Source organism: Babesia bigemina, assembly GCF_000981445.1.
Source record: "Babesia bigemina genome assembly Bbig001, chromosome : I".
Taxonomy (NCBI): Eukaryota; Apicomplexa; class Aconoidasida; order Piroplasmida; family Babesiidae; genus Babesia; species Babesia bigemina.
The window spans coordinates 182,298-203,206 of NC_027216.1; the positions used below are offsets into that span (position 1 = coordinate 182,298).

The following is a 20,909-nucleotide window of genomic DNA, read 5'->3' on the forward strand; positions in this document are numbered from 1 at the left end:
GGTTGAGACATGCGTAAGCGTAGTATCAGCGGATGAAGCCTCTTTAATGCACTGTAAAAGGTGCATATAACTGTGTCAAGCGTTGGTTGCACCCGCTACACTCCACACGACCGCTTCCCCAACTAAGATGATGTCGTGGAAGCTGTCATCGATGCCATCCCAGGTTTTCGGATTAATGATTCCTCTAGCTCCAGTTAATGCCATACGCCTCTACTCTCAAGGGTTTATGTTACAGAAGGGTATTCGTAAGTCTCCAATGACGATTGTATACATTTAAAACATTGGATCACGTGGCAAAAGGTCAGCTAATTGTAAATGCCATGACCTGTATTGACTATGTTCTCTACTGGATCGGGAAGCCCCTCCTCTTGAGCATCATCACACTATGGTGTATTGCAACACTCTCTATAGGCCACATGTTGCTATATAGTACGGACATCTTCTTTATCTGCTCCCGCATCCCGGCCATTAAGTTATCCGCCCCTCACCGTCGTCAAGGCTCTACTTATTCACGAAAGGAGGATGTGTTCACGTAACGACGTAGGTGAAATTGAAGACGCAGTAGCTTGCCAGCTTGATGCCCCTCAGTAACTATCGCATTCACATCGCCACTAGTCATTCGGTGACAAGTTGTGGCACGGTAGTTATAAGTTGCGGTAGTTGTAAATGTTGATTACGACAGGTGCTCTCAAAGTCACGAAACTGGTGTACCTACAAGTTGAGAGATTTCAGCGGTATCTATCGCATACTCACGTAATGATCAACTCAGTAATTAATGAAGTAAATGTGTTCAGTCAGCGTTCTTTCAAGCTATAGGGCTGCACGGCGTCTGTTATGACACGTTCCAAATTAGATCCACATTGAATCCACATCCCACGTACGCAACACAAGATAATGCCGTGTTGCCTTGGTTATCATTACATACGTTTTAAACCACAAATTAGTATAATGCCTGTGCACCAGGTGAGGTGACAGTACAACGTTGCGTCTAATAGTCACTGCTACTGTCTTCGTCGCTGTGTCCTTGAAGCAGTCTCTGCGAGCGATTATTCCAATCCGCAATGTCACTAAACAACGCATACCGTTTCTAAGATATACTTCCCCCGCTTGTAATTCTGGGACTCCTGGCTGGCCTCCACGTATTTCCAACCTGCGCAGTGTAGTCAATGGAGGCGCATGAGCAACCAACCCAAGTTGTTGCCGCAGCGGTTGCAGTAGATGTCAACTATGCTGTGTTGGCCAGTTGTCATCATCCGATCCTCCACATAGCCTTCCGAGACATTGTATACCCTGCGACGTTGTCCATAAAGCGTCTTTGCGCCTACTTGGAGAAGAGCCAGGCGTTTCCGGTGCGGCCGCGGAAGTTAGTCGAAAGGCGATGCGCGGACGTTGTTAGGCTCAATCCACATTCCGCGCATCTGATTACATGTATTAGGCTACGTAGCAGCAACGTACGAATACACCTTGCCGCCTTCCGGCACGCGTTCGTTCAACTCGCCCATGGTTGCGGCGCCCTGACGTTGTTTGCAAAAGGTTTGCTACGTTATTAGTCGCACCATATTCGGGCACGAGCAGTGTTAGTTAACCCGTAAATGACGACACTCGCCGTAGGGGTGTACACCCTGAGCGTGGTGCCCTCAGATAGGCCGACTCTCGCGGTTCCATGGGCTGCCCGTGAGGATGCGCGTCTATGCGTATGTGATTGCATCTACTGCGACGCGTGTTTCGCGATAAGATCCTTCAGCTGTTGCTTGTCACCGCCTGCGCAACGTAAGTGTGATTCCGCGGCAAATTACCAATGTGCACGTCAATAGACTTGCCGTACTTGAACACCTTGTACATTGGGATGCTGTTGACCCCCTCCTCGTCCGCGATCTGTGGCAGCTCGTCCACGTCTACCTCGAGGAATAGAACATCCGGGTGCTCCTCGCTGAGCTCCTCGACGAACGCCTTGGACTTCCGGCAGGGCTTACACCAGCTCGCTCCGAACTTTGCGATGACGAGCTCGCTTGCCTTGAGGGAGGCGTGGTATTCGTCCGTGTTTTTCGCGAGCTTGACCACGAATCGCCGCTGCGGCCGCAGCAGAGGCCCGTAGGCACGCCCGAGCGCACGGTATGCGAGGGGTATCATTCTGTGATTAAAATTAAAGTGTGTCAAATCCCATACAGCCATATGCCGAGGGGGCGTGGCTGCTTCGGCCGCGCGTACGCGGCATCACACACCAGACAGCGGCTGGGGGGCGGTCAGTAGCCAACTACGTTGAACGTGAAGCTGACGAAAGAGTCGTACTCGGTCTCGCCCTCTAGCTCGTTGGTGACTGCGCGTATATGACGATAGCAGATGACCGCTTACCGTGTGAGCCGGAGTTCTTTTCACCCTTCCTCCGCGGCAACAATGAGTCCAGCGCCTTTCTCAGCGTATCCTCGTCGGCGCGTTCCGTGGGCCACACTGCGAAGCAGGCGAAGTTGATCGGGAGGCCGAACTTGAGCACGGCCTCGCAGAAGGCCCGCATGGCCTTCAGATGCATCCAGCAGGTGAATATGTCTGAGAACGCCACGCGGTAGATGCGCGAAAGGAACGCCTCCTGGCGGTGCGACTCGGTCTCGAGTTTGCTGCGCTCCTCCATCATGGCGCGGTAGCGCTCCTCGGAGTAGATGAACTGCTTCGCGATATATCCCCGATTTTCGCATTCCTCGATGAAGTGCTTCATCTGCGACTTGAACAGCAGCACGCGCCACATGGTGTGCCTCGAGCAGCTGACGTTGATTTTTTTCGCGCTGTTCGGCACCACCATCTCGCTGAGCGTCATGTATGAGGAGAGCCACTCGCCCTCCATGCTGATGGGCACGAACACCACCAGCGTGGTGAGGTGCTCGGTGTCGATGTAGTCCTGCGGGTCTTCCACGACGTCCGGTGTTATCAAGTACGTAAGGTCACGGTACAAATACGTGTTCTCTGCCTCGTTCTTCATGGCCAGCCTTCTGTTGTTGAGGTCGGCGTAGGCGCTGGCCTTGTTCATGACGTCGTCGTCGAGCTTCTTCACCAGCTGCACCAGCGTCTGCAGGTTCTCCGCCACGGTGCAGTAGCGCGGGAACCTGCCGTCGTCCCACTGGAAACGGGACATGTAGGTCTCGATGGCCACCTGCCGTCCCTGGAAGTGGATGGTGATCGCTGCGCTGTCGACGCCCCTCAATAAGGTCTCCGAGCGCTTGAGCACCGTTTCAATGATTGGGTCCTGCTTCTCCAGTTCGTCAGCGCACATCAGGAGGTCGTCGAACGTGGTGAACCTCATGTTGTGAGGCACGTTCACCAGGCCGACCTCGTGGCACATTTTGCTCTTGATAAGCTGCTTGCGCAGCAACACGTGCTGCTGCTCGCGACTCTCAGTCGGCGAGGTGAGGCATGCCACGAACATACACTTCGTCATTTTGTACGGCTGTATGATCCGGGTACGCCACTGTAATTGGATTCAGCAAGGCCGACTGCGGTACTCTGGCACCCGGCAGGGTCACCTCTATGTTGTCCACGATGTCTTCAACTGCTCGGTGTTCTTCTCGGCACCTTCGTTGTCGCTTGTAAGCTCGCACAGTTGCTCGATTGGCAAAAATACGAGCGGACCAGACGGAACGGCGACCTTGCGATATCGGCCGTGCCGCAATAGCACTCGGCTCCACCAGCAACCGCTCCTAATACACACCGTGTAAAAATGTCCGCCCACCGCGGAAAATATAGGTGTCAGTAAGGCTAGGGGCGTCTGATGCCGGTGCCACACATCGGCGTTGCGGCGTGCTCGGCGACAACAGACGCGACGACCGCCCTCTCGTCCAGCTGAGTAACGCAGAAAATCTGGTCTCAACGATTACACAGGCGAATATAACTGCGGCAGCACATCGGCACTCTTTGAAATTGCCGATCTCGACGACTACACACAAACAGCAGTTCAGCCCAGACAATACCGCTGATCGTGCTAATTCCCCATGTCTACGTGTCCTTCCTTTGTCTATATCCCTATTAATTAGGTTTTAAGTGAGTGTGGCGGCTGTTACCGTGCTCCGCGGCTGGCGACGTCGACTGTGACGTCTGCATGTGGACTGCGCTATTAATTCTGTCTTGGAGTCATCTGGATTTTAATGCGCGTGCCTTTGCACCATTCGCCACATTCTCGCCACATGAAAGGGTCGCATGGGCAATCTATTCGCTCTGTATCGCCATTCCGTCAAATGAACTGCAGCGGCTAGGCCACTAAGACGGCACCAACTTCATCGCAATGACAACGCCCGGGGGATCATCCCAGGCACACGATGACGATCTGCCACGGCATTGTCGGCATATCGACTACCTCCAGGCCAATCTTCTCAAGCATGTGCTTAAACTCGAGGAGGCGGAGGTTGTGAACGCCAGCAACCACCGCTGCTTCATCCCTACGTGCCAAGGCGGCGACCTGAACGATCTTAAGGTCTTCTTCAACATGGGCACGCCGCCAATGAACACATACCATCCCATCAACTACATTGGCATCGGCCTGCACAACGACGACAGTGTGGACACCTCCGGGTGGTACACTGCCTACGTACCGGTGCACCTGCAGTGCTTCAACAACGACTTGTACGTGCTGAAGCAGACACTGATTAGGCTGATTGGCGCGGGAAAATTCTGGTTACCCGGAGATAAGCGAGAAGTTCCGACCACCCACGAGTACCAAGATGATGGCACTAGCAGCTCGGTGCCGGATTCGCCACGCGGCATTGGCGACATCCCGTCCGCCCCAGACGACACCAATTTGCCGGTTGCGAATCTCTTCGGCACGCTGGATATGGGCCTTGTCGGTGACGATACCAACATCTTCGTGCCAGCGTGCACTCCGCTTGGCGTGACCGATCCCAACCGGTACATCTTTGTTACGCCGTCGTGCATGTACGCCACGTTGCCGGAGCTGGCATCGGTGCTAACGTTCGAGGGGTTGCAAGTCAGCCTCCGCATGGTGATTCAGGTGTCTGTTAAGCCTGGGTCATACATAGCGGCTGGAGCCAGCGTGCGAAACCTCAAGGAGAACTTCGACTGCTGCTTCCCCAACGATGGTAGGCAGTCTTCAACAAAGCGTTCCACTGCTGTTCAGCGATCGAATGGTACATCGACGACGTCGATAACGTCATTCCACAGCGCGTGTTGGCGCGCATACTGAGGAAAGAAGAAGCCGTCGTGCGCCACACGTCGTGCGACTCGCCCATCCAATCCCCGCGCGAAAAAGTGAAACCGCAGGTCCAGGGGGTAAACCTCATCACTGTGATGCCGTCAACTAACGTTTTATTTGCGTGCGAAAACAATTTCCTGGCGCTGCGTGGTGCTTACTCGAGCATAGGCGGCACGGAGGATGCCGTCACATTCCTCGAAGCCACCTCCCCTAGCGCTAATACAGCGTCGGCTACAGGAAGCACCGCTCCTATTTCCGCCGCACCAGCTTTTCTAAATGTGCAAGAACCAGTCAAACCCGGCGATCCGAGCCCCAGGAGGGCTGCCGCAGCAGGCGGCGCGGGTGAGAGGTCGACAGGGCATGACACCCAGGTACTAGCGCTCAGATTGAAGTGGACGGAACACAACAATCGGGTGGTGTTCTACCTCAAATCCATGATAGGCCCAAAGTTTTTGGACTGGGATGCCGAGCTTAAGGTATGGCGAATCAGCGCCACGTTTCTCTACGAGTGCGTGAAATACGCAGTCTTCCTGGGCTTGCGGGTTTGTGACAGGGTATTGTACGCTCTGTGGTCGTGGCTGAGGTCGATCGATATGAGGTCCATCGGCGATGTGTTCTCGAAGGTGCACCTAATCGACTGGCTCGGCACCAACAAGATATGGCAGTTCCAGCGTGTCTCCTTGCGTGTCGTGCCTGGCTTCAACGCCGCGGTGCACCGAGACACAGACAAGGGGGCGACCCCTGCGGTGCAGGCCATGTCGCGCGAAAATGCGGAAACGGTTGAGATAAAGCTGATGCCGTTTAACAAGGACATTGTTGCCAAGTTCAAGGAACGCAATGCAGCACCTGCTTCGAGTTCAGCGTACGTGTGGGACAAGGAGTCGGGTAGCTGGCTGACTGGGAGGCTGTTATCAGCCTTGGAGGACCTTCTGTCAGTGCTGCCACACCTTCGTGAATCCAACCTGGGTGACACCTTCCTGTCCTCTCGCGGCATAAACCTGCGTGACATCAATCGGGAGCAAAAGAAGCGGCAGTTCCCAGGCCAAATAACAGTTCCTCTGAAGTAAGTTAAGACACCATAACACGACCGCATATTGCCGTGCAGGCGCCACAACGCGACACCCGGCGACGAGAGCGACGGCGAGTCGGAGTTCGCCACCGTGACCAAACTGCTGATAACAGCAGCGGGCAAGGAGCCTCACCTAATGCGCATCCGCGACAAGATACGCCGTGTTGTAGAGTACGTTTCCACTATGAATGCTCCACGGTTCTCAGGAACGTGGCGCCGCCGACATCGAGCATCTCAGCGTCAGGAAAGGTGGTATCGGGCGGTGCTGGCACGGGCGGCATAGAGTTCGTGGAGGCACCGAGAGGCTGCGAATGGTGGAACAAAGTCTCGCTGTGCGTGGTGCCTGACGAGCACGACGGGGAAATACCCGTCGACCCGTACGACCCGCAACTGCTCGCCAGTCTCATTGGGGAGGTGTTCCTGGTGAAGGAGGCCGCGCTGGACTACCTACTGGCCAACTTCAAGCGCTGGCCTGGGCCGCATGACGCGGTGGGCTACTCGCGCTGGACAACCATGATGACGCGGCATGAGCCTACGTGTTGGGGCGGCTTAACCTTGGACGGTCGCCAGAACCTCGCGCAGTCGCGGCTGTTCTGCGACGAGGACTTTTTCGTCTCCGGCAGCAGTGAAAACAGCGACGCCGCGCTGTGCCGGCTGCTCATACAGCTGGGCAGCGGCAAGCTGGTCACCAGCGCTAAGGACGCGGAGTACGTGATCATCACCGACCGCACCTCGAAGGAGGCCATCGAGCTGCATCGCCAGTTCGGCGCGAATGACGAGGACCTCATATCGAAAACCCACGGTGCTCGCCACTCCACTCTCGTCACCCCCAAGTTCATCTACGACTGCATCCTCGGGTGGCGGCTGCAGCGACCCACTCGGTCACACGGCCACATGGCGTTTTGACGTTGCCTGCTACTTAATCTGTATGCATGCTAGTCCGTTAGGCACGATACCAAACACAAAACACAGCTTAATTGAAAAATGAACAGTTGTTTCTGCATCACATGTGCTATGCTACACTGCAGACGCCACTCTGGCCCACGCGCTCAGTTGCGCAGGAACTCAAGGATCTCGATATGATGCCGCTCGTCTAGCACGCCGTTGTTGCGTATAACGTCGAGGAATTTGATCGCCATCTCCTTGAGGTAGGAGCGCTTGGGGTGCGTGCTCAGGATGCCCATCGCGTCCGCGTAGTTGCGGTGCACCAGCTTATCGACCAGGAGATTGATGGTCTCCGCAGTCGGTAGGTCCATGTTGCGCATCAGCGCCTGCAACTCCCCGGAGAAACGCTCGTTCCCAAATGGGTCAACTTCCTGAGATTCCTCATCGCTGCCTTCGTGATTCCCGTTTGCGGTGTTTTCTGCAACGCCGGCTCTTGCCCCTGGGGTCCTAGCATATTCTCCGGAATCGTTTGAATCTGTGGTTGGATAGGGCTCCAGCTTCAGGTAGGGGTCCGCCAGTTTGATAAGGAAAGCGTACGCTTCAGTTGGGGTGCAGGCGCCGCTGCGAACGAGCATCGTGAAAATGGAGTCGCCGTCTTCCGCTGACAAACTGAGGTACTTCATCATCTTGAACTGCTGCTCTTCATTCAGCAGCTGCTGCCAGTTGAGGTCTAGAGGCGCTGAGAGCGGCATCTCGATGCCCGACTTCTTCAAGACCTTTTCCAGGTGCTCGAACTTGAACCTCGCCCAGACGTTACGTATGACGTGGTTGTTAACTATAGGCAGCAAATTGTCACCCCCCTCCATGACAGCTTTAGAGGCGCTGACATCCAAAGCTGCTGCCTCTTCAAAGCTCGTCTTCGTTTGCTTCCAGTTGATGAAGTGCCTCGCGAACGACTTCAACGCCTGGTACTCCTCGAACGGGTTGCAGAGGGACGCGTCGTGGTTCGACCGCTGCACCTTCTCCCGCCCGTCTAGAACTTCATCCACGAACTCGTCTATCTCCATGTCAAGTAACGAGTTCGTTTTCTTGCCGTCCGAATCGAGCAGGGCCGCTTCCTTAAGCGATTTCACATACTTCTGATTGACGCCATCCTTAGACTTTTCTTTCGCTTTCAAACGAGCCTCACGGCTTATCGGAAGCAGCCGGCTTCGTATCAGCTGCTGCTGATTCACGTGCAGCTGCTTGAAAGCACTGCGATAGGAAGCTCCGAAGTACCGCAGACAGTCCATCTCAATGTTGTGAGTGGAGCTGGTGAACCCAATGTTGACCATCTGCGTGATTAGCTGTAGGAAGATAAGTCTGGCATCATCTAGCATCTTGTTCAATTTGATGGTGGGCGCGTCTATGCGATGGGCGCTGTCTTCCAAAACCGACAGGTCGTCTATATCGGCGAATTGGATTTGCATGTTCGACGGCAACACATCGTTGAACAGTCTGCGGTTGTACGATCTGTAAGCTGCCTCGGCAAACACGGCCCTTTCTTCGTCATTCAAGTGGTAACGCTCTGAAACCGCTTCACCATCAACTTCCGTATCAGGGGGGGTTGCACTACCATTGTTGGAAGCAGCCAAGCCTCCTTTGCTGACTTCGCTCGGCGTGGTATCACTCGCGTCGGACGGTTGGATGTACTTGTTAACCACCTTATCGTCGCTAGACACGCGGCTCACAACCTCGGGGAAACCCGCGCTGTTCAGATTGATAACCGTGCAATTCACATCGCTCTGTGTGTGGTCAACCTCCTCGGGCTGGCACCGAGCGAGGTTGTTGGTCGCCGCGGTTATGCCCTGGGTGAGGTCAGATGCCACGATGAGGCTGTGCTTGGTTGCGTGCTCGCGGAGCTCGTCAAATGCGCATTCCACAATCTTCATGGACTCCAAATTCGTCAACGCCTCTATCTGCTGCTCCGCTTCCCCCATGATTTGCCCCCTGCGGTTGTCCAGGGAGTGGGCAATATGACATGCGTCCTTGAACTTGTTCTCGATAGCGTTGATAGTGCCGATCGGTAGCGGCGAAATGGCGGCCACCGAGCTGGGATTGACCAATATGGTATATATGAGGTCGTAATTGCCGCCATGCAACGCGTTTACGAAGTGGCGTAAGGGAAGCACCTGCCGCTCCCACAAATCGGTCATCATAGGCCGTTTGACCAGCAGCTCCAGAGTGCGAGTAACGTCCGATGGCGTGTTCATAAGAGCCTTAAAAACATCATTTAGCGTTCTGTTTCGCAATTGAAGCTTGTTGTCAACGATTTCCTCAAGGCCCGTGTGCTCCTGAACAGCCATGTAGTGCATGTCGTCGAAAAAGAAGGGCCAATCTCCAGACCCCTCAATGCAGTTGGCAATATGACGCCTGGTACGGTGCGCCAGATCGGACGCCATCACCTCTGTCAGGAGCACGTCTGAACGCCCTTCGAAACCGGAGCCGTATCTGTAGGCAAACCTCAGGAACAGGTGGTAACATTCCTCCAAAATGAGGCGTGCGACGAGGGGCTTGCTGCTCCTAATCAACGGGTTTAGCAGGATTCTTGGCGTTTTCAGAATGTCGGCGCAGTCGTCATGCGACGACAGGTAGTCGTCCACTGCTGTATGCTCGAATACAACTTCGATGTCAATGGGAAGCCTGCCTCCGAAGAGGTTGAAATTGTAATAGTTGACGAGGAACTTCAAAGCCGCGGGATCGTCTGCCGCTACCGCTTCGTTAATATATTCCTGAGGGAACGGGACAGGCTTCATTTTTTGTTCTTGGTGCAACGTCTCCTCACCGAATCTGGCCGGGTCCGCCGCCACGCGTTGCCCTCCCGTTGACGGAGGGTTGGCCTCACGTACCAGCAGCTCCAATGGCCTTACCCTCAAAAAGGCGTTGTCCAACGGGAACAGCCCGCTGTGGGTCAAGCATCGGCCAACCAGCTTGTATAGGAACAGGATGCACTGGATCACGCCCATGTTGGCCTGGTGAACGAGACCAGTTGGCTTCTCTCTTGCCAGATCTTCAGGAGCCAGAGAATAGTTGATCGCGTAGGTGTCCACCGAGCGTATGTAATTCAGTGTATCCAAGCATATTGCGACGACCTTGTTCTGGATACTGTTGAGCTGCACGGGCTTTAATTTCATGAGATCGTTCATTCCAAGTGAGAGCAAGTTCCCGAATTTTTCCAAATCTCCGAATAGCAGGCTGCGCTGTAACTCTTCAATCGGCAATATCAGGTTTCCCTCGGAATCGTGACTCCAGATGGCATCTAGGTCGTCATCCCATTCGTGGTCCGGCCGTGCTCTGTCAACGTGGCCTCCTCCGGAGCTGCCATTAACCTTCTCGTCTGATGCTCCTTGTTCAGACGTCTCAACTGCATTTGACATTAATTCATCACCTGCCGACCTCTTAACACCGGCCATAGTTCCGCTACTGCCATTTGACAGTGCAATGTCTGCGGCGATTCGTTTCACGTCATCCGTTACCAGGTCCCGTGACGCCTGGCCTCGCGGTCTAAAAGACCTGTCAAATATATCCAGCGATGTTTCCAGATCCTTTACAACTGCTTTGAGATGAGCGAACTGCAGTCTATTGGTGATGAACGGCAGACGGTCGATGCCCAGGTACAGCTCGTCTGAATCGTTGACCTCAGCATCCGCGTTGCGTAGCGGGTCACATGAATTCAGATGGGGCAGCAAGTGCCTCAAAGTCGCGTCGTAAGCTATCAAATCGGCCTGTACGCAACTGAAGCCGAGGCGGGCACCCCGAGCTGCCTCCGACTCCACAAACTGGCATGCTGCCAATGCCACCGTCGCGTAGTTGTCGCCTCCGAATTTGGGACCATATATATCGCAATGCAACTTCAGCATCGACCTGAAAACGCAGTTGCCCAGAGCCGCTTCTCGATCGGCGAGTTCCCTGGGGTAAGCAATGCCAGGAAGGGCGATGTTGTCCTTCCGCGTGTAACGGAAAAGCTCACCGTGCTCTGCCGGAATCACGGTGCCGTCGCTGTTGACAAGGTCGTACCAACTGAAGTTGATGTCGACGAACTCGGGTAGCATGCCGCCAAAGGCCGCAACGTTGAGGTAGTCCCACAGCCTGGCGACGTGCTCCTCGGGTGATCGACTCTGCCTAATATCATGAAACTTCGGGGGGCCTAATGCAGCCTCGTTCACTTCAATTGCAGATTCCCATTGATGCATGGTTTCATGAGCAAAGTTCCTGATTTGCTTCTCGATTATACGGCGGATATGGTCAGTTTCGCTAGCGGACGCATTGGAACTGCGGTCTAAGCGATCCATAGCCTGCTTGGCGCAATTCAGGATACGCCCCCCAATCCAGTAAACCAAGCATCTCACCGAACGCAGAGCACTCGCCGAGTTGCGGTTGGACTCCTCACCAGAGCCGGTATATACCCGCGACTTGTGGAGCTGGGTCACGTGGTCGCAGGCGATGTTGAGCACGTCCTGAGTATTGCGCAGCACCTCGCCAACTACCTCGTCTCCTTGGAAGAACGCCAACTGCATTTCGTCGTAGGGGATTCTTGTGGATTGCGCTCTCGATCGAGGCGAAGAATCCCGCCCCCCTGAGCAGTCCACCTCCTCGAAGTGCTTTGCTGCATCATGCAGAGCCAGATCGTATTGTGACGGCCCGGATGCGGCCGCATGCAACGGTTCGAATTCCGTGTATATGATGTCATTCTCAACGTACTGCTTTTGTGACCCTGCAGCATTGTCCCGTGTTCCACGTGCTGAGGCGCCGCAACTCCATTTCCTTGATACCTGCGATAAACTAGAATGTTTTGATCCCACATCCTGCCACTCTGGAGGTCGTGAAAGCTCGGTATGGTGGATGCCGGACGGCCTATTGTACGCGTAGGCATAGCGGAACCGTACGACGCATACCAGCAAAGCACCGTAGCAGGCGGCCGCTACGGGGCCTATCATCAAGTTTAACCTTCAGTTTGCGCTTCTAATTGTATTTCAACCGGTAACAGTTCTCATTCATACTCAATTGAGCCTGACTAGGCCGGCGGAATCCAGCGAGGAAGGCCAACAAAACGCCAGCCGCTTACATGAAGCAACGTAAGATTACTTAGCTGTATATGCTAGCATATTTCATTGCGATATGTGCATATATTTTATGCGTTGATTTGGGTGGGATTCGCAGTGGACGATGTGCGCCCTCCGTTCCTTGCACAGTGGAATCTCAGACACGGCAGCGCAGCAACTTATTCCAACCTTCCATAGCACCAGCCGGGCTAGGAATGCACACCACCAGAGCTATATTCGATGTGTACTATATAACAGTGGAACATCCGCAGTTTGAACGCCTAACCTAAAGGCCGTGTATTGGCCAGTGACTTGGTCCCATAGGTCCCGGAGGCTCACTGCGAAAATATGCGTTCCATGCTTAGTATGCTTTGAACCCACCTGAGCTCGAAATCGGAAAGGTCGCCGCGCCTGATGATGTCATTTAGGTCATCCAGGCAAATCAGACCGAAGTTGCCCTGCCTGAACTGGTTGATGAAGATGCGATAGCAGTTGGAGGGCTCGACGGTGCTGTACTTCCGCTCCGCAATCCGCGAGATGTGCTCCATAACCTGTTGTTGACGTGAGTTATGCCACGAATAGAGCCACGCCATTGATTTTTAAAGTGGAGCTGTGAACGCCCACGTACAGCTCATATAACGCACCTCCTTAACGTCGTCGGTAGGTCCGGGAAGCCCTAAGACGTTCACATAATCGAACATCCGCTTGCGGTTGAGGGTGTAGAGGATATAGTCCGCGATGTAATCCACGCCCGCGCTGTGGTCGTCAACGCAGCCTATCGCCGCCAGCTTGAGGTTGATTTCTGGGCACTGCATCTTCGGCAGCATGACTCCAGGGGTGTCGAAGCAGTACAACTTCGGGTTTTCCGATACGAAGAACGCGCTTAAAGTGCGCGTGCTTCCAGCCACACCGGCGCATTTGGCCTTGGAAGTAGTGAGCGACGTTGGCTGCTGCATGGCATACTTGGAGTGCCACCGTTGCTGAGCGAATTTGACTTTAGAATATAACGGAAGCTGTTTACGATACTGACGTGCACCGAAACTGTGATATGGCAACGTCGCGGCATCAATGCTCGGAACACGTAGGCGATGCGGTACCGCCCATACCATGGTAGGAAACCCACCGTGAAGGAGTATCGCTTCAGAGCGTTGATAATTGAGGATTTTCCGACATTTGGCAGCCCCACCACCATCATCCAGACACCCAGTGTCTTGAATTGTGGCGTAACATGTTCCCGGACGAAGTTCGTGATCTTGGTTATCTTCCGAAGGCCCAGGGCGCTGTAGAGCACCACCTTCCTCCCGGTGTTCTCCAGCAGCTGTACAGCGCGCTGCAACAAATGAAGCACGGCTCGAGTGAACCCACCTGCATATCTTGCTGCGGGACAAGGTCGCTCTTGTTCAGCACCACCAGCCGCGGCACGTGCTCTGGATACTCCTCAGTGATGGTGCAGTTGGACGCCGTGAGCGGGGCACGCGCATCCCGAACTTCCAGGATACAGTCTACCGCCCGGCGCTTCTTCCCAATGTTAAGCTTCGCGGAAGCCATGTGGGCGGGGAACCACGTAATGCTGCGGTCGAAGATGAACTTCTCCCGCGGTTTGAAGGTCGCGCTGCATTCGTGTCAACAAACCAGCAAAGCATACACGTAACGTCACAGCAGCGCCAACGTTACGCTGTAATCGTTATGTACAATTAACATCAGGGCAAACATTAACGCATGGCAAATGAGTATATAGCGTGACCACATCTAAATGCAACATACAATGGGCTCAATTAGACACAGTATATCAGAAGCATTTAGAACATAACGGAAACCATTCGACTACCTCGTGCCCATCGCTGACGACGCGGTTGACGGCGTCGGATTGTAGAAGACAGTGGCGTTCTGGTCGTAGGTCGGCGGAGGCCGCCTGTAGATGAAGTCATCCAGGGAAGGACCCGAAGGTCGTCCCACACGCTGTCGGTACCTCCTAATTACGTCCATTTTTCAGAGCATGATGGTGATGCTGCTCATTCTCGCAGTCCACCGTTGCTACACACCAACTCGGTCGAAGCCCAGAATAACCCTTTCTGGTTCGACTATTTCTTCTTTAACTCCATATTTGGGCCACGCATGACCACCTTTTATGGCAGATAGCCGATGTGTAGGCCTCACTTGGGCAGCGTTGCGCGTGATTCCTCCAACGACGGCCCATCAAGAATGCGTCTGAACCTTCACCAGCATACGACACATCACCGACAAAAGCGGTTCAATAACAAAATGAAGCGTTGGGAAGTTTCTGGATGCTACATGTAGCGTGGAAGCATGCCTTCCTGCACGAGGATACGGCAGCTCCTGCCAAGGCTGAGGCTGCTGGGAAGGAACGTATCGCTCCAGCCAGCAGCCAGCGGTAAACCGGCCACCAATGCCTCAAAGGAGCTAAAGCGGCTACTGTACAAGGCACTAGAGGAGAATGCGCTCGCAGATGAAACGCTGGTGCAGGCAGCCGACTGTCTGTATGAGCTCAAGGGCTGCAACACAACTGCGGGAGCCCACATTTGCAAGGCCGTCGAACAACGGCCGCACATATACACAAGGCCTCTATCAGGTGGCGTTCTGTGGTCGTTTCATGCGGCTGGAGGGCGTAGCACTAAACGGAAGAGGGTTGTCAAGTCCTCGTGCGTCGCCGCTATCGAAGCGTTCATGAACGAACTCTTCGCGATACAAAATGATTCCAGGAACGCATCCCACCTCACATCGACCTTGAGTAATCTGGCTATCGTAGGGCAGTGCTTCAGTCTGCCGGTGTCGACACGAGCTCGTCTGGAGCAGGCCATATTAGATGCGCGGGACAGTTTGGTGCCCATACTCGAGCGGTCCAATGCCGTGGTGGCGTACATCGAAGTTCTATACAGGTTCAGGATACGATCTGATCCCATCGCAGAAGATGCACTCAATGCGTTCGTTGCTGTGGCCTCATACCACGAGATCATAAGCACCAGCGCGCTTGCCAAGACCATTAAGATACTGCAGGCTTGGAGAATCGGGCCGTTGGGCGCCAACAGGAGCGCCCTAGACATGTTAACGCACAAATTGAATAAGGTGCCGGTGTTGCTCGGTAAAAATCCAAACGCGCTGGTGAAGTTGTACCTGGCCTCAACCAGGGTTGCGCCCGCAACGTGCGACATTCGTGAAAGCGACAGGGTACCATCAGACAACGGTGGAGCTTCGAACGACAATGAATCTGAAGCTACAATCTGTGTTCAAAACGCCACCGAGTCTGACAACCACACGGGTTTAAATGGCAGTGCACTGTCGGGAGCTGTCAAAGGTGCACCAACTGATGAATGTCATAAGGACCTGGAAACGGAACAAACCGCAGCAGACAAACTGCATACATCGCAATACAACCATTCAACTACCAACCAGTCATCTGTCGAGAATGCGATCTCTACGGATGGCCGACCGACCCAAAGTGCCTCTTTCGATGCCGTAGCCACTTCCGGTGTTCAATGTCTATCTGCCCTGCTCCTCCGGCACTGCTGCAACCTAGTGACGCGCTGCAACGCCAGATTACTGGTAGTGTTGTACAATGCCATGTGCCACCACATACTGCGGGATGTACCGATTATGAAATACGATGCTGGGCATCCCTCTACCGCGGATGAACGATCGGTATCGGACAAGGGGGCTAATTCTGCCGCCAACGCTCCTTCGAAACACCGAGCTGATTCAATAATGAGTACCGGATCGCATTTGCTTATGGATATAGTGACGGGGTTCTCACTGTCTGATTTTGCAACATGCGTCCATACCATTAGCGTCGAGGTTCGAGACGCCCTAGCTTTGGACGCTTCAGCAAAGCATGGAGCTGGACAGCCGCCACTGACCCTGTATGACGAGAAAGATCTCACTACCATACGCCGTGCAGCTTTAGTTGCAAGCCGTATTTGCAGCGGTGCACCGGACGAAGTGGCACGTTTGGCTGAAGAGTTGTTGCGAGACCGCTTTGGAGTCGCCTTTGTATCGGAATTACGTGATAAGCATCGAATCTGACACCACACCTGGAAGTTTTTTGCGGAACCGGAAATGCCACTAACGAAGTACAATTTCCCCGCCACCGCTGATCAGCAGGCAGGTATAAAATGGATGGCCAGCAAACACGTGACTATAACTACGGAGGCCGCCAAGTTGCATCTAAATAGCTTATATAAAACAAAGGTAGTAATGTATTGTGATAAAATCAGTATACACCTCTAGAACTGTGTCAGTTGATATCGTCACCACGCAACGCATTGATTATACAGAAAAAGCGCCGTCGATCGACAGCAGCGCAGCGGCACCTATTGAGAACAGCATGCGGCTGCCAAAATGCAACTTACAAATGAAATAGGATATTCATTGATAATGTTGCACTAACTGCATTTGGTAATGCTCATTAACATACATAAGGAACGCTTGTGGTCAGGAGAATAGAAAGCTAAGTGCAGACTGGTTTCTTATAGAAACAGCCTGTAGAGTGATTGCAGTGGATTCGGTTGGCGTCGTGATTGCAGGAACCTTCTCACCTTCCATGGGTTGCCACGCCTCAGGCGAAGCCAAATCCCTTGGACATTGTCATGGCGTCCAACAGCTTCGCGCGGAGCACCTCTTTGCTCTCATACTCTGGGAGCTTGAGCAAGTTTATGCACGTGGATGCGGTGGGCAGGTTGTCCGTGTTGCGGTCCCGCGTGATGCAGAACGGAGGCTGCAGCTGCCCGAAACCCATCAGTGGCCCGCGCTTGCAACACGTCACGAACCACAGGAACATGCGTCGTTGATCATCGTCGAACTCGTCCTGCACGGCAATCACACGCAAAAAGTCGTGAACTCACCATTATTTCCCAGAACCAGACAATCACCTCCGAGGTTTCCGTGTACCCCGCTGAGTAGGTGGTGTTCGCACGCATGTCGGCGAGGTTGATGGCCTCCGACGACCCCGACATGAGGTAGACCAGCTCGGAGTAGGAGAACATACGCAGCCAATCCAGCGGGATAACGCTGCTAATACCCTGCAAAAACGCAGATGACTGCTTTTCGATCATAGTGTTGCACTTGAAGTCCGCAAGCATGAAAAGGAACAGGTTAAGGTTTTCCTTGGTCACCACCATATCGCTTCCGCCCTTCATGATCTCCACCGGCGAGGAGTTTCCCAGGGACGAGATGGTTGTGGTGAACGTGAGTCCCATGCTTTCGATTTCTTGGCTTGTCATCTTGCGCATCCTCACAAGGTTCCTGTACAACTCAGGGTCAACGAAACGCAGGTCGTTCAGCGTGTTCCTCTTCTTGAGAATGAAGTTAAGCAACAGACGCGAGAGCACCGGTTCAATCAGGATGTGCTCGTACAACGCCTTGCCAATTACCTTGCCCACGAAATTGAAGACGCTCAGATGGCCTTCATGGAACATGGCGGAGTTCGGTGACGGCGCCATGGACCCGTCGAACTGAGATTCCTCGAAAATGCCGTACGCCGGGTTGAATATTATCGAACAGATGGACGTGAGGAACTCCTTAAACAGGCCCCCGCCATCGACGCCCTCCTCTCGAACCCCTGTTTCGTCAACGAAGATAACCCTAAAAATCTGCTTCAAAAGCGTGCTCCCCATTGTGCCCAGCGTCGACAGCCCGTCCTCCACGATGTGCGACCGGCGGATTATGTACATCACCGATTCGCTAATGTTGACGTTGGCGCGGTTCATGGACTTGTCATAGGCCACGTAGGCCATGAACAGCTGCAGGCGTGTCTCGAACGTGACTGTCTGGGGGATGCAGTGCACGAATTTCAAAATTGGAGCCTTGAACTGCTTTGTCCGCACCTTGTTGAGCACCAGGCGGTCCACCTCGGTAATTACCGACGGGCTATGCGAGCCGTCACTCTGGCGAAGGAAACGCAGGTTGAAATTGTAGGCCAACTTGCCCCAGTATTCGGCCGTAAAGCTGCCGTGGCCTTTTGTATGGTGAAACAAGGCGTTCACCTTAACCTCTATTCCGCAACTGCAGACCGAGTTCTCCGGAAAGTTTAGGCATCTTCCATAATTCCCCATTTCTTCAGTGACGTGGCTGTAAGGCGTGTGGTACCACGAGGTGTGGTTCAGCGCTGCGACCAAGAACGCCACGTCGTCCGCGTCGAACAAGCCAGGTTCGTCGTCGTCACCAACCAACTCCGTGTCGTTCATCACCAACATGCAATGCTCCAGCACGGTCGCGAATGCGCGCCACAGGCAGCACAAAGCGCCATCGTTGGACAGCTCCGGGGTGGCAATCATACCGAACTGGTTGAAGCTGCCGCCACAACAGTTGGCGTGGTGGCGCTTGAACTGCGTCAGCATGGTTTTCATAATTTCCCACGTAAACAGCAACTTGGTTGCCCGCTCCCAGACGGAGCGATACGAGTCGTGGTCAAAGTCATCGACTGGGGGATTTGCAATGGAATCAGCTGCTCTAGCAGCGTTAGCGATGGCAACTGCGTCCGGATCGGTCACGAAATAATCCCACTTCACGACTGGCACCAGCAACAACGTGATAGCCATGACGATGTACGTATCCTTCCGATAAGTGTGGAGTAAGTGGGCGAACACTTCCGTGCTGTCAAATTTCCACAAACCGGCCGCTTCTAGTTCGGGCACTGGGAGCAGCTGAGCGCAGAACAACGTAACGGAGAGAATAGACGCGATGGTATCCTTATCGTGGTACCCATGCTTCCGATCGCTCAGTAACTTCAACAGGTTGCACAGATTAGTGAATATGCTATGACCGGCAAAGCCATTTGTGAAGGTTGGGTTTTGTGAAGAGTCTGTATGCGCTAGCAGAGACGGGCCAGCAGAATGTGGTGATCCCAAACGGACGTAGGGGAACGGCTCCACATTCTCCGGTACGCCGGAATCTCGGGCATACTGCGAGTTGACAGATTTTTCAATTCGCTCCATTAGGGAGCTGTCATGAGTACCCGAATCCAATTTAACCTTCCGAATCAACATCATAAGGTCAGACGCGCCCAGAAACGACTCCACTTGCATCCGCAGATTTTGCTCAAATGCCTTGCACTTGTCGTGGTGCAGGGACACCGCCTTGCGTGATTTTGTTCCAGCCATCCGAGTCAAATTCCTCACGATAGTCGTCACCCTGTCAGGCGAACCCGTCCCCACGGGTACTGTATTACGCGTGTTGGAAGTCGCTCCGTAGGGCTGATCATCCTTCACCTGGCATCCAATGAAGCAAAGACCCTGCAGAAAAGCCGAGTTGAAGGTAGCGTTAAACGCGCACCTCAATAATTTGACATCGTAATTCGTTTTTACAAGGTTGGGTACAACCCAAACATTGACGAACATCCTTAATGCGGATTCCTTGGTGGTGCAGAGATCGCGCAACGGGGTAGCGATCTCGAGCAGCGCAAGCAACGCATGACTGTCGTACTCCAGGTTAGCCAGTGCGCGGCCTACCATTGCAGGGTACCACTCAGTGGCAATTCCAAACTCATCGTTGAGCTCCTGCGCCTGGCTGCGCGAAACCAACCTGAACAAAGCCGATACGAAGTGCACAATTTCCGCCTCGTCGAATGACAGCCTAGCTGTAACCACTTCCATATCGTCAATAGAGTTGTTTAGCGTCAAATTCAGGTCGAAATCGTCCTCTTCAGCCTTGTAAGTCCACGTGCGGGAATCCACGCCGGAACGGAAAGAGCCGTGGGAGAACAACCCAGATGGTTTCCCCAATGTTCCGTAGGCGTATCCCGTGGTTCCTGACCTTCCTAGACTAGCTAAGCCGAAACCTTGCGCATATGGAGGCCCGCGTTGCGTTGCAATTGCACCCTGGCCGGTGCCGAATGAAGTGTATGCGGTACCGTAGGCGGCGGAATTCGCAGGGGACGCATGGGCGCCCGAGTTAGCCAGATTTCGCTTTTTGCTGCGAAACAGAATCCTGAAAAAGTTCAAGAACAGCCTCACCAACTGAGCGAGCTGGGCTCGGTCGGAGATCATGGCCCGAGTGGCATCATCATGCTGATCGCTGAAATACCATCGCCGGAAGTGGGCCAGGCACAGACGCACATAGTGCGAATAGTCGTTCCGCCAGTCAACACGAGCCAAAGCCGCCACCGCGCGCATCAACTGGCATACCGGGTGGTAGGTCACCGAGTCGGCGGTTGCGCAGCCTGGCTGCGGCACACCTCCGGATTCGCCGTGCAACTCCAACGAGATCCCGGCACCTCCGCCAAAATTTGCTCCGTCGCCCCAAACGAATTGCCCATTGTCGCAAAGTTTTGATTGGCGATCATTCCAATAGTTTGCCGGAGGTAACGATATCTTGTCTACATACTCGGTTGACCGAGCTAACAGTTGCGGCAACAACTCGCGCCAGCGCAGCACCGCGCGCTTTACATCCACCACATGGCGGAGAAATGGTACAATGGTTCGACACGCGCGATCTTGCTCTTGCTGGAGCCTGAGGAACCCTGGCTGGCTACGGCCTAATGTGTTGGTTCGCCCGAACGCGGAGGCGCCCGAAAGGCTAACCACGCGTTTCGGTGCGATAGAGCCGTCGAAATACATGGGTAAGAGTGACGGATTCACCTTCTTATGTCATGGCCTTCGGCTCGACGAGACGATGAACGTCGCTCACAGCTGCAATTGCCAATGAAAGCGGCAGACAACCTTCCCTTACACAT

The 20,909-nt window shown here is 54.0% G+C and overlaps 6 protein-coding genes across 6 annotated transcripts; 1 reads left to right on the forward strand and 5 right to left on the reverse strand.

The window, feature by feature from the left end:
* Window positions 1-1,708: 1,708 nt before the first annotated feature.
* BBBOND_0100720 (thioredoxin domain containing protein, putative) lies at window positions 1,709-2,130 on the reverse strand (the record flags this gene model as incomplete). Its single annotated transcript, XM_012910475.1, has 2 exons — window positions 1,709-1,761; window positions 1,797-2,130. The coding sequence occupies 2 exons, from the start codon at window positions 2,128-2,130 to the stop codon at window positions 1,709-1,711; spliced, it is 387 nt and encodes a 128-aa protein (XP_012765929.1).
* A 113-nt stretch (window positions 2,131-2,243) lies between these two features.
* On the reverse strand, window positions 2,244-3,427 carry BBBOND_0100730 (vacuolar ATPase subunit C family protein, putative; the record flags this gene model as incomplete). The annotated part of the gene is made up of 2 exons (XM_012910476.1): window positions 2,244-2,317; window positions 2,353-3,427. The coding sequence occupies 2 exons, from the start codon at window positions 3,425-3,427 to the stop codon at window positions 2,244-2,246; spliced, it is 1,149 nt and encodes a 382-aa protein (XP_012765930.1).
* Window positions 3,428-7,309: 3,882 nt separating this feature from the next.
* BBBOND_0100740 (hypothetical protein, conserved) lies at window positions 7,310-12,121 on the reverse strand (the record flags this gene model as incomplete). Its single annotated transcript, XM_012910477.1, has 1 exon — window positions 7,310-12,121. The coding sequence occupies one exon, from the start codon at window positions 12,119-12,121 to the stop codon at window positions 7,310-7,312; it is 4,812 nt and encodes a 1,603-aa protein (XP_012765931.1).
* Window positions 12,122-12,561: 440 nt separating this feature from the next.
* Window positions 12,562-14,212, reverse strand: BBBOND_0100750 (Mitochondrial GTPase 1; the record flags this gene model as incomplete). Its single annotated transcript, XM_012910478.1, has 5 exons — window positions 12,562-12,777; window positions 12,871-13,206; window positions 13,350-13,556; window positions 13,592-13,838; window positions 14,055-14,212. 5 exons carry the CDS (start codon window positions 14,210-14,212, stop codon window positions 12,562-12,564), a joined length of 1,164 nt encoding a protein of 387 aa, XP_012765932.1.
* A 321-nt stretch (window positions 14,213-14,533) lies between these two features.
* BBBOND_0100760 (hypothetical protein, conserved) lies at window positions 14,534-16,264 on the forward strand (the record flags this gene model as incomplete). Its single annotated transcript, XM_012910479.1, has 1 exon — window positions 14,534-16,264. One exon carries the CDS (start codon window positions 14,534-14,536, stop codon window positions 16,262-16,264), a length of 1,731 nt encoding a protein of 576 aa, XP_012765933.1.
* Window positions 16,265-16,796: 532 nt separating this feature from the next.
* BBBOND_0100770 (HECT domain containing protein, putative) lies at window positions 16,797-20,793 on the reverse strand (the record flags this gene model as incomplete). Its single annotated transcript, XM_012910480.1, has 2 exons — window positions 16,797-17,045; window positions 17,083-20,793. The coding sequence occupies 2 exons, from the start codon at window positions 20,791-20,793 to the stop codon at window positions 16,797-16,799; spliced, it is 3,960 nt and encodes a 1,319-aa protein (XP_012765934.1).
* Between the last annotated feature and the right edge of the window lie 116 nt (window positions 20,794-20,909).